The 12054-nt window shown below is 41.8% G+C and overlaps 1 protein-coding gene across 1 annotated transcript in view; it reads left to right on the plus strand.

Moving 5' to 3' along the window:
• The window catches only part of LOC306698749 (NT-3 growth factor receptor-like), a gene marked incomplete at both ends in the record, with an annotated part of 212451 nt that overhangs the window by 179841 nt on the left and 20556 nt on the right, over positions 1 to 12054 (plus strand). Inside the window, one exon of the mRNA XM_079163218.1 lies at positions 4400 to 4530. Within this exon, the coding sequence (XP_079019344.1) occupies positions 4400 to 4530 (131 nt within the window). The remainder of the gene's footprint in view (positions 1 to 4399; positions 4531 to 12054) is intronic.

Consider the following 12054-nt stretch of genomic DNA (forward strand, 5'->3'; position numbering starts at 1 on the left):
AAGTTAGAGGTCACAGCGCTGAATCTTTAAGCAAGAGCTGCTGGCAGATTCAGGCTCAGTCTAATGCAGGCTTTGATGAGCACCATACCGCATCCTGGGAGTGAGGCTCCCTCACCAGTCCTCCAGTCTGTCTCACAGGATTGAAGGCCTTCATAAACTAAATTGTTGCACATTTCAAAATAAATACGACCTCACGTTGTGTCAATTGTGTTTAAATACAGGTTCGTCGTCGTTTTTCGACCACTTAGAGCCAACGCAAATGCCAACATCATAATCCAAAATGGCAACTGATGAGCTGAATCACTTTGTCCATTCATCTCCCAGCACAATGCACTTTACGACAAATAAATACAGAGATGCAGCATTTAAAGATAGATTGTGACAGGTCTCTTTTTTTGGTCCCAAAACCGGAGGGGATTGGTGGTTCGATCCCCGGCTCCGCTAGTCCATGTCAGCAGGCAAGATTCTTAACCGCAGATTGCTCCCGTAGGCTGTGCCTGCAGTGTATGAATGGTTAGAAAGTCCTGATGGGCAGGTGGCACCTTGCATGGTAGCCCCTGCCATCAGTGTATGAACTGGTGTGCATTTTCCAATTCACTAAGACAAAGATGTACGAAAAAGACCAGACAGTACGTATAGCTAGAAGTCATCATCATATGCCATGTGCCATGTCCACAGGATCAATGCAGCCCGAATTGTAATTTCACGCCAACTGCTCATGTCTACTATAAAGAGAACTGGGCATTTGTTTGCAGTCCACCCCACTGTCTGTGTCTGTTTGGATTACATCTAGCCCTAAAAGGGTTACCACAGTATTGTTTTATCTGGAGAACGCTGCAGATGGTGGTGGCGAAATGGGGCAACTCCTCACCGTCAATGTACGTTTTTTTTATTGTTGCAATCATTTTTTTAGTGGATGTACATTGATTATGAGGAGTTGCCCGAAGCGATTAGCTGCAGCGTTCTCCCTCGATACTGGACCGCTTTCAAAAATTGTTGCCCCAATTAGTCACTTAGGCATGTGGAAAAATCCAGGTTGCACTTTTAGTCTTCACTTTTTGTCTACACTGTGTTTACTGCCTCAACATGACAATGTTGAGGCTTGGGTTGCTTGTTGGGTTGCTTGTGTCAGGAGCAGTTTTTTTTTTTCACGACAATCAAAGAAATGTGTTGATTTAAGAGTTTTCATCCCTGTAAGTTCACCAACAAAAAACCTGTACTGCTGAACCTATTATCTAACTATTTCTATAGCATTTTGTTCTCTGGAACACGTTCATGGGTGTAGTTGGCGAGCTATTTCTGAGGATGACGTTCTATTCTTAGTCCCACCTACAAAGCTCTATTTAGTTGTACGAATCTGCAACTGCGCTGAAATAGTCATCATTGAGCTCCACACCAAACATATTTGAATCACTAAACAAATCAGAGATGATGGGAGTGATTCAGACTTGTGGTAGAAAAAGCCTTCCTAGAAATGCCCATGGTTTATGAATGACGTGTTCAACAATCACACATGAGTGCAAGGTTTGGGCATCCACATCCGTTTGGCCATGTAAATGATATTACATTTTATATATATTTTGTTTTGTATGATATTTTTGTGGGAAACTGAATATTTCAATCTCTGAATGCCACAAAAAAAATAAACATTGTTTGGAATCGTTGCATCTGTTAAAGCCTGAAGCTTCATTCCATTTTGCTAGAATCTATGTTCACATAATAACATTCATCTCTTGGGGTTAAGGAACAGTTAACAACTAACAGTTAACTCTCTAAAGACCAATACTCACCATCCCTCAGTAACAGTGCATTTGAAAACCAAAAATATTGCACCATTAGGCATTCACGGTCACACTTTTTTATCAGCAATTATTCATATAGGTTCTGAGGGCTGTGAAGCCTGAATGCCAGGGGTGACAGCACCTCCCAGGGCAATTACTCCATTACATAAGCCAAGTTGTTAAGCACAGTAATTAACCCTCTCCCCTGTCCTTTTCCCCGTCCTCCATCCATCCTAGGATATTATGTATTCCGTTGTGTGTGTGTGTGTGTGTGTGTGTGTATGTGCCCATCTTGTGTCTTGTCCATGGTTAATCTCACATACTGCCATCAGCCTAATATGTTTGCCCATTAATGATTGTATTTGCAAGGATTGACACTTCATAAAAAAATATTTTATTGACCATTTTATTGCATTATTGATTGCTGACTCCTCACTGGTCTTAATTGGCCGGTATAGGCCAAAGTCAGGACAATTGCTTGAATGTATGTGTGCATAACTATCACTTAGCAATTGACAAACTGAACCGAGGGCTGACAACAACGAAGCGCTGACCACAGTCAAGCTTGTCTTCTAATTGTCTGCACACCCGATGGGGGCCGACAGCTAACTGGGTGTGCAGAGTCCTCTGGTGTGTTTGGCTAACAGGACTAACAGAGCTAACAGCTAACAGAACTGAACACACGGTTTCTGTTCAGTTTCGCGGAGCATAGATCTGTTCTACCCCATCTCCTAAAAATCTAATTATGTTTCAAGGGTAATGCATTTTGTCACGGTTTGCGTTTTGACAATTCACAAACAAATTTCAAATAAGTCCACGGAAGTCTTACCTTATATAGCCATGTCATATTTCAGTTCTAGTCCAGCATGGTAAGGACATGACGGATATAACCATTCTGCACTGTCCTATAGGAGAATTTGGCACGGTGTACTGTAATTGATAAGGTTCTACCAAGAGAAATGCATTTTAGTTTGGATGAAAACCAGTTGACGGAGTCAGAATTGTTCGAAATCCTGCTTTTTATGTTTTTGCTGCTGAGTGAAATCAGAAAACAAGACTCCAGTAGTCCTGAGAGGCCCAAACTAATCCAAAACACTGTTATTATTTCTTAATGAGGTTAGGACTGTGCTTTGGGTGACACATATTTCTGATACGCCCCAATATGATAACATCAAAAATATGTATTAATTAGTGCGGGTCTCAAGATGAACAACAAACTGTATTTAGCTCAGGTCCCTGCAGGACAACAGTAGGAGCATGTTTTATGAGTCTGGGGCCTTGAGGGAAAGCTCATTTGGGGTATTTGTCTATTTTTTGTAAAGATATGAACCAGCTAGTCCTTGATGCATTTGGAGTAAGATCTCACTCAGTAGAGTGCAGATATCCGCCAGGTGTGTCTGTAATGATGCCTGCTGTAATGTTTGATTGAATGAATACTACCCACGACTGCCCCCGTCTAGAATGCAAGCGTATGAGATGCGTTTCACGAAATATATGAACCTTGTCTCCTACAAAATTACATTCCCATACAACTAAACTGTGTTCTCAATTACATTGAAACACGTGCTTAACGTTGGCTTAAAATGACTATGAAATTGAGAAGAACAAAAACACAACAAAAGTAATTGGTTACGGTTTGGCAACTAAACTGCTATTTGGTTATGTCTTGGTTCACACAGGACACAAACAGCCGTCTTCTGGTTGAAAATCTTTCGTTTTTTGACCCATCCACCAACCTCTTACTGAAGTTAGACAATGCCAGTCCTGTAGCCCAGACACTTTGGTTACTCTTACTCTGGAGGTCACCGTAAGGCAAAATTTGGGCGGCTGTGGCTCAGAGGTGGAGCGGCTCGTCATCCAATCACTAGATCAAGGTTTGATCCCCGGCTCTTCCAGTCCATATCGATGTGTCCTTGGGGCAAGACCACAAATTGCTGGTGGCACCTGCCCGTCAGGCCATTTACCATTATTATGACTTCAAAATTGATTCTTCAGTCTTTTCACCAGATTAATGTAGAAATGATTACCATTTCTCTTCTTTCTTTGAATTCTTGAACATCATTATTACTACAAGTTAAGTCGATTTTATTCACACAGCCCAATACCACAGATCAGAAAATTTGCCTCAAGGGGATTTGTTACATGCTGCGGTGCTACTCTTGATTCAGGACAAACATGGGAGTGTTGGGTCTTGAGGAGTATGCGAAATGCAGCATACCTCTTTTAGTTTGAATGTTCACAATACACTGTGCTCACATCGAACAGCCCACACCATGCCCTGGAAAACAGCAACAAAGACTTTGGTGAAACAGTAACAGAAGCCATTCGATCAGACACGAAGGTCAGATTTATTTAAATGATGGTCCATTTAGAGTCAAACAGACCATAAAGCAGGGGATGCTTTAGGGGCGGGCTACACAGGTCTCTACCAGAGCGTTGTCCAGTCTGGGAGTAGTCCGTGTTTTCGTGTTACAACTCTTACCCTTTCACAGTGTGTTTTCAGTTCATGAAAGTTATTTGTAACATTTTGGTTTTTTAAGTTGCTGTGTGGTAGCATTTTGAAAAAAGAATAATTGTAATGGATGTCAACTCAGTCCCTTTGTCTCTGTCCCTCTCAGATGTTCAGCATATTAAACGGAGGGACATTATTTTGAAGAGGGAGCTCGGAGAAGGAGCCTTCGGCAAGGTCTTCCTGGCCGAATGTTACAACCTGAGCCCCACCAAGGACAAGATGCTGGTAGCTGTGAAGGTAAGAGATAGAATCAGAGTGTGTGTGTGTGTGTGTGTGTGTGTAAAGGCATCTAGCTGATGGAACAAGTGCTTTCCAGCAGGCAGCAACAGTCAGCTGCATCTCAAGGAGAGATGCCGACAAGCTGACACACACATGAACGCACAGCAGCTGTGTGTTCTCTGTGAAGTTAAAGGCTCCACAATTATAGACTGATTCTGCACGTTGGTTTACTGGTTCCGTGAGGTGAATCAGCCCTGTAATGGTTTTAAGTGTTGACTTGATGATGCATCTTCGTTTGGAAAGGAAAGGAAATTCATTCAAAGAACACGGTCTTCAACCCACAGCACAAATGAGCCAGTTATATTTGCAAAACAGCCACCGACACAGAATCTATTTTAGGTTCACCTTCAAGTACAAATAACCCCACCCCCACAAAAAAGAAGAAAAAAAACTGGAGAAGCAGGCCTGCTCAGTCAGAGTATTTAAACACCTGCGTCGAACTGCTCTTCGAGCTGGGCATTAGTTTGGAAACGATGATGGTTTTGTGGTTTTGTGAGAACGTTGGGTTAAAGCCTCCTTTCCGAGACATTTGAAGAGTTTAAAATTCTACAGAAAGTCATGTGGTTTGACCTTTTTAGAACAACAAACTCTAATGTTACTCTACTATAGAGCCACTCAGTAATGTGATTAGTACAATTGTGAAAACTCTTGATCTCATCCGATCGAGAGTGCCTTATCAGCACGAGTTCGGGACTTTCCTGTTGGACGTCGATGCACAGAACGGGGGACCTTATCTACCGATGTGCGCCTGCATAGTCATGGGGCAGTTCTGGAGAAGTTCTATTTGGGATCTGTAATAAAAAGATTAACTTGTTCACAGTTTCTCAATCATTATATGCATACAGTGTCTTTTGTTTTCAGGTTTACTTGGTTAGCTTTAGGCAACAAAAGTACTTGGTTAGGCTCAGGGAAAGATCGTGGTAGTACGTTTGTTATGTACATCATCTCTGGCCCATGAACCTTACGCTACATTTTTGTTTTACATTTTCATCTTGTCGTGTTTATTACTGGATCGCATAATCATATGACAGAGATACACTCATCAACAATGAAGAAGGATGCACGGGGATGGAATAGAGTGCAGGAGACCTTTAGACGGTCGCTGCGCACGGCATCCTCTGATCTGTCCATCCGGAACCAAACGCCACCCGAAAGCAGAGCGGTCTGCCCCAGTAGGAGAGGGAGGAGAATCGAGATGGAAGCTAAGCTAACCCAGCTAGGACCTTTGACTATTACATTACCTGGTCTACTTCTGTCCATAGGAATATAAGATAGATTATGTAAGACTTCAGACTAACCCAGTAGATCAACTACTGCATTTTATAGTGGAACCCTATGTTGCATAATGACAATACATTATCCTTTGATCCTTAAAATAAGTATGCTTATTAACTGAGTAAATTAAGAATGTATGTTATGTAACAAAACCAAGTTAAAATAAGTCAATGTTGACTTAGTTTTACACAGGATACGAATACAGTCTCCTGATTCAAAGTCCTGTGTTTGTATGACCCAACCATCCACTCTAACCTCCTCCCTAAGCAAACCTTATCGGTCTTCATACTACGTTGGTTTCTCTGACCGTCTAATAGTGACGCGGGTGGGTTTATAAAAGCCCGGTGCGTCACTTCAGACGCTAAATTGTGCGGCGGTATCAAATACTGAGGGGCACCGACCTAGCGTCGCTGTTTGACGATTTTGCTTCCCTGGTCTGGGGTTAAATGATCTCCAGTTTCCAAAAAACAGATTTTTAAGACTTCAAGATTTATTTCCGCTCGTAAACCTGTCATCAGACACTTTTTCTGCAAACGTGAACAGGAGGATGTGCAGTTGGAGTATAGTTTTGTGTAATGCAGTGGTGGGCCGTGCATTTCATACCTGGGCCTTCAGTGCTGTCCTGCAGCTGAAACACCACCTAATAACCTCACGATGACGCCAACATTGTGGGAAATATAATGTTTTCTGTGGACTGCTCTCACGTAGGAGACACCGGGCTGTGACCTCTCAACCCGGAACAAAAAAAACAAAACAAAAAACAGCTGAGGCCCTGCACTTCTGAGAGGCTAAACTAGCTTAACAAACAATAACTCTGCATGACGGTATGCTTCGTAATTAACCAGTGGCGGGACGTGGATTTTATACCTGGGCCTTCAGTGCTGTTCTACACTTCTAATAACCTCATTATGACGTCACAGCTACGGGTTATTATTTGTTTTGTGTAAAAGCCGCATATTCACATAACACTGCAACATTTGACAAATGAAATAAAATGTTACATGATGCTCAACACCTAGCATACAAAACATGAAATGCAGAGTGCAGATACATGAATACGAGCATGACGGGACGCTGCGTCATTACCGGACAATACAGTCCAAATCAATGTAACACAATGACAAACTCACAAGAGCAGTCGCATATATTCGTATGACAACAAAGCAACAAATCAATCCAGCAGACCTGCAGCGGATCCACTCATTCCACCACACGAGCACGAGCCATTCAAATATTATTCATAAAAATGCCACGATAGACAAATGAACAGTAGTAACTGTAGCGGTAAACAAACGAACTTCACTTACCAAATCACTTCCGCGGCAGTTCGGTCGTCTTCCGCTGCAGGTCGGTGGTCGTCTTCGACCGCGGTTCGGTGGTCGTCTTCGGCCGTGGACCGGCGAAGGGCGGGCCGCGGTTGTGGAGCTGTTTCCCTGCGAACGTGGTCGTTGAGTTGTAGATCCACTCGAGTCTCTCCAAAAGTACCGACGCTCAGTTAAAATGAAACACATTCACAGCCATAACATGTGCAACGCTTCTCCGGCGCTGCATACAAATCATTTTCCTGGCTGGGTCAGGGCTGCTAGCTGTGGGGTCGTTTCTTACTGTGTCCAGTTTGTTCAGAAATGTCCTTCTTGAGAAAAGCGTTCCCGTTAACTCCGCCACTAAATCTGTTTCTCCTCCTTCCGCCATTTCATATTAAAAAAACAAAGCTAGGTAAAATGTCTTTCAAATAGTTCCACTTGAACTCTGTCTGCTACAACCAAAGCTCTGCTAGCAAGCATTATGTTTCGCGGGCAAATAGTCACGTGCCCGCCCACTGACCAATCACAGCACACTCTGCACCTTGAGGCAGAGAGGCATCTGGACTCTGAGCTGCAGTAATGCTGACGTAACACTAGGCCTGCAAACCGCTCTGGTGCATCCATGAATCCCAGAATAAAGATCTGATTGGTTGAACACTATGACAATCAACAATATCGTCCCCATTAAACTGCACATGGAAGCACTGGGTGAGTCTGCAGGCCTGGGGCCTCTCTTCTTACCTAGAGACACAGAGGTGAAATCTGATTGGATAAAAGCTCTACTTAAAACAAGCTGCACTGGAAGCAGAGCAACTGAGGAACACAGTAGCTGTGCAATGAGAAAATAAGATAATGGGAAAAATATAAGAAAAAATTAAATGTATTTAAGAAAAAATATTATAAAATAGCTATAACTTTGTGATTCTGTTTAGGCCAGCAGAGAAGGCTTTGCAGGCCCTGACGGCCCGCCACTGTAATTAACGGACAATGCATATCGTCCAAATCTCTATAACTAACACAATGACAACAAGAAACTCACAAGAACCAGTCACATATATTCATATGACAACAGAGCAACAAATCAATCCAGCAGACCTGCAGCGGAACACCTACACACTCGAGGGCCATTCAGATATTAGATGTAAAAGAACAAACGCAGTTGACTTACCAAATGCTGAACACATCCTCCTTTCTTTGTTGACAAAGAGTTTAATCTCACGGTTAAATCCCAACTCACAAATCCGTTTCTCCTCCTTCAGCCATTGAGTGTTAAAAAAACAAAGCTAGGTAAAAAAATTAAATAATCTACACCAAGCAAAATGCAAATAAATGTAATTTCTTCCATATCTTTCAATTTGAACTCTTACTACTCCGACTAAGTCTCTGCTGTAAGTTTCATGTCACGATAGTCACGTGCTCTCCCACTGACCAATCACAGCACACGCTGCACTTCACTGCAGAGCTGCACGTGAAAACTGAGCTGCACGTAATGATGACGTACTTGTAGGCCAGCTAGAAGGCTCTGGCACATCAAAGAATACGCCCAACATGTCAAACTAAAGATCTGATTGGTTGAACACTATGATAATCAACAACTGAGGAACTGAGGAAGACAGTAGCTGTGCAATGAGAAAATAAGATAATGGGAAAAATATTTTTATAAATTATAATACATGTAGTGTATTTAAGAAAAATTATTAAATTATAAAATAGCTTTATGATTCCGTTTAGGCCAGCAGAGAAGGCCTTGCTGGCCCTGACGGCCCTCCACTCGTCTAATGTGATGGTACTTTTAGAAGTTGCCACCAGCAGCTCTCTCTGTTAAGAGTTCTACAGACATTTGGGAAAAGTCCAGATTTCCTTAAATGATGCACCAAACCTAAAGGAGGCTCAGTTTATTCGACTCTACATGAATATGTTAGCAAATATTTTCTTTGACGACGGTGAATAAGAGTAGTCCACCTCTGCGATGTACTGGAGGCCTCCACTACAACACTCCCATCTGAGCCGGCATCAGCGCTTAAGTAGAAGGCCCGGCATCTCTATCTCAATTAGGGGTGATATTTACTGAAATTGAACAATGACAAAACCCATTTTAGTGGTGATGCACATAACGTAATCTCAGTTTTAGATTTGGAGACTACAAATGACGCCTGAATTACAAAACGCAGGTGGGGAGTCTGAAAAAACATTTGTTCTGCAAATGTGATATACATATGAATGGAATAACTGGGCCTGAAAACCATCAGTCCAGTTAATGATGTTAACACTCTCAGTAAAGCTGCCATATGGATAATATGGCATGGATTGGATTATTAACATGACATATGTCAAAGACAGAGAATCTGTTGTAAGCACTGCAGCAGTTATTAATGGCAACATGGCCGCCACATTGACCTGCAGCAGACAGGTGTTAGTCTTAGAGAGGATATAGGGGGATTACAGCTGCAGCCTTTTTAATCCCACAGGATTTATTGCCCTTTGCAGCATTATGCTATTTTTTGCCATCCGTACAACCACCCAGCCCAATCTGAGACACGCAGCACACACACACACACACACACACACACAGTCTGTCTCGCACAAACTCTTTGTTTTTGTCAGGATCAGTTTTCATCTAGGACGTGGTTCTGCATAGACGTGTTTGTGCGTGTACTGCATTGTTGTTTTCTATAGTTTTACAATACATTATCTACAGTACTAATATATGCATATGAGTCAACTGTTGTCTTTTGGTATATAAATTATACTGGTTGTATTGTATACACAACACATAGTGTGCTTCATAAGACAGTGCGCATGGCTACTATACTTATGGGAAATGCCTGTAGACCAGTATACTAAGAATTACGTACAAATTTGCATCTCACAATTGAACTCCAGTGTGGATGTTCTGTGTCAGTGCAGGAACTCGTGGACCGTTCATGAAGTCAAAAACAAAGGCTGCTTTTTTCTTAATCAAAACCACAATCGTTTCCTGACCTTAGCCTTCAATAAGTTGCCATGTGCAGATCTCGTAGAGTTTAATTTAGAGTGTGAAAACATGTGGCAGAAATCTATGTATTTGCAAAACCTTCTAATAAACACTTTTTCTTTTTGGCGATAGCACTGGTATGTAGCTTTAAATCGCTATAGTATACAATTTTGATCTCTGCAGGTTGAGCCTTAAGACAGAACCCATGGAGTATCAGCTAGAGTTTATTATAAAACAAACTCCTCAATATAAAGCTATATTAGGGGGGGAAACACATTGATTTGTAAGATAAACTTGCAAATTACAGTGGAATTGATTGAAAGACAATAGCATTTATTTAAAGTGGGCTACATTTCAGTGAGCATTGAGGCTTGTTTCAACACCATTTTTTCAACAGTACATTCTTACATGTAGTGGGTCAACTGGATCATCTGGGCATATTTCTTGGCAATTGTACAAAAGGAAGTTGGATTGGTCAACACCTGACTTTCACACAGCGTTATTTTACCATACTTTAACTGCAACTTGCGTACCTAACTAACACCAGTGACATAACAAACATACTTATTTTATGCAACAAACATACCAAACCACGACCTTTTAATAAACCTAACCATGTACTCTTGTTGCGTAAGTAAACCTAAAATGTATTTAAATGACATTTATTTTGAAAAGCCACCATGCATCTAAGGAGCCAAAACAGACACGCCGTCCCTGACACGTCCGCAACTGACACTAGAGGGGAACCTAGAGCATCATAGTTTGAAGCGTAGCACTGGCCAAGCCTATTGTGCATATTTAGATGTTAGATTCCACCACAGTAATAGCATCCTGTTTACTTTTGCTTGCAACCTGGATTAGTCTATATAGACTTCCTATAATAGTGAGAGCTGATCTGAAATGTGTCTCCCTGTATCTGTTTGACAAAAAGGTTCAGGAAGCCATCTCTTCATCAATGAAGTTCTTAGAGCCACAGTGCCCTCATCAATATGAAGAACATTTGTATGCGTTGATATTTATGCAAATAATTTCCTTAGTATGTTTATGCATGACAGGTTAATTAGTATTACTGATAATGGTGTCACTGGTAATTTCCTTTCTAAGGACCAATGAAGGGCAGGCCAATCCCATCTCTAATTCAATCAGTAATTACTACCAGCTATAATATGTCCTGGCTGCCAAGCATTATGGGAAAGCAGAGTCCTTCCACCTCCTCTGCAGTTATCATGGCGTGTAGACTGCTGGAACGCCCAAATTGAAGGCACCGTACCTGAGCAATGATCATAATTGACCCCCTTTCTGACTGGAACCAGACTGAACGTTCCCTCAGAGGGTACCTCGGCAGGTTGCTATTACCCTGTTAGAGTCCAGGGAAATGTTTCTGGAACAGCTGTCGTGTTTGTCTTTTTTTTCTGTTTGAAAACCTAAAGATCTAATTACAGAGAGTAAAGTCTTCGTGCAGTCGGCTGCAGGAAGGCCTTATGTAGGTGTGCCAGGGAAGGATTGTCAGAGGGTTAGTTAAGGACTGATCCGATCGCCTGCCAGGCCTATTGACAAACCAAGAACACATGCATTCAGCTCTGCCAAACAGTAAAATGATTATTAAAGACTCATAAGAAGAAAAACAGCATTTGTCATTTGTTCAAATGCTTAAAATCTGGGAAAAGTATAGTCAATCACTCACTACACATTACTCTACTACTTTACCAACAGCAACAATAATCTTTATGACTTATTGCATTACTATTTCTCAGCTCAGCTATATTGGTTGTGTCTTTGTGTCCTTAGTAACCCCACGTCTCATCTTCTGTCTTTAACACATGTAGTTACAGGAAATGAGACGATTTTTCTTTTGTAAAACCAAGTGATCCCTGGAGGCTAACATTAGCAAGCTAGCTGAAAACACAAGGTGACTAAGGCAAACTGTAA

The sequence above is a fragment of the Pholis gunnellus genome, assembly GCF_910591455.1.
Source record: "Pholis gunnellus genome assembly, chromosome: 7".
Classification (NCBI taxonomy): Eukaryota; Metazoa; Chordata; class Actinopteri; order Perciformes; family Pholidae; genus Pholis; species Pholis gunnellus.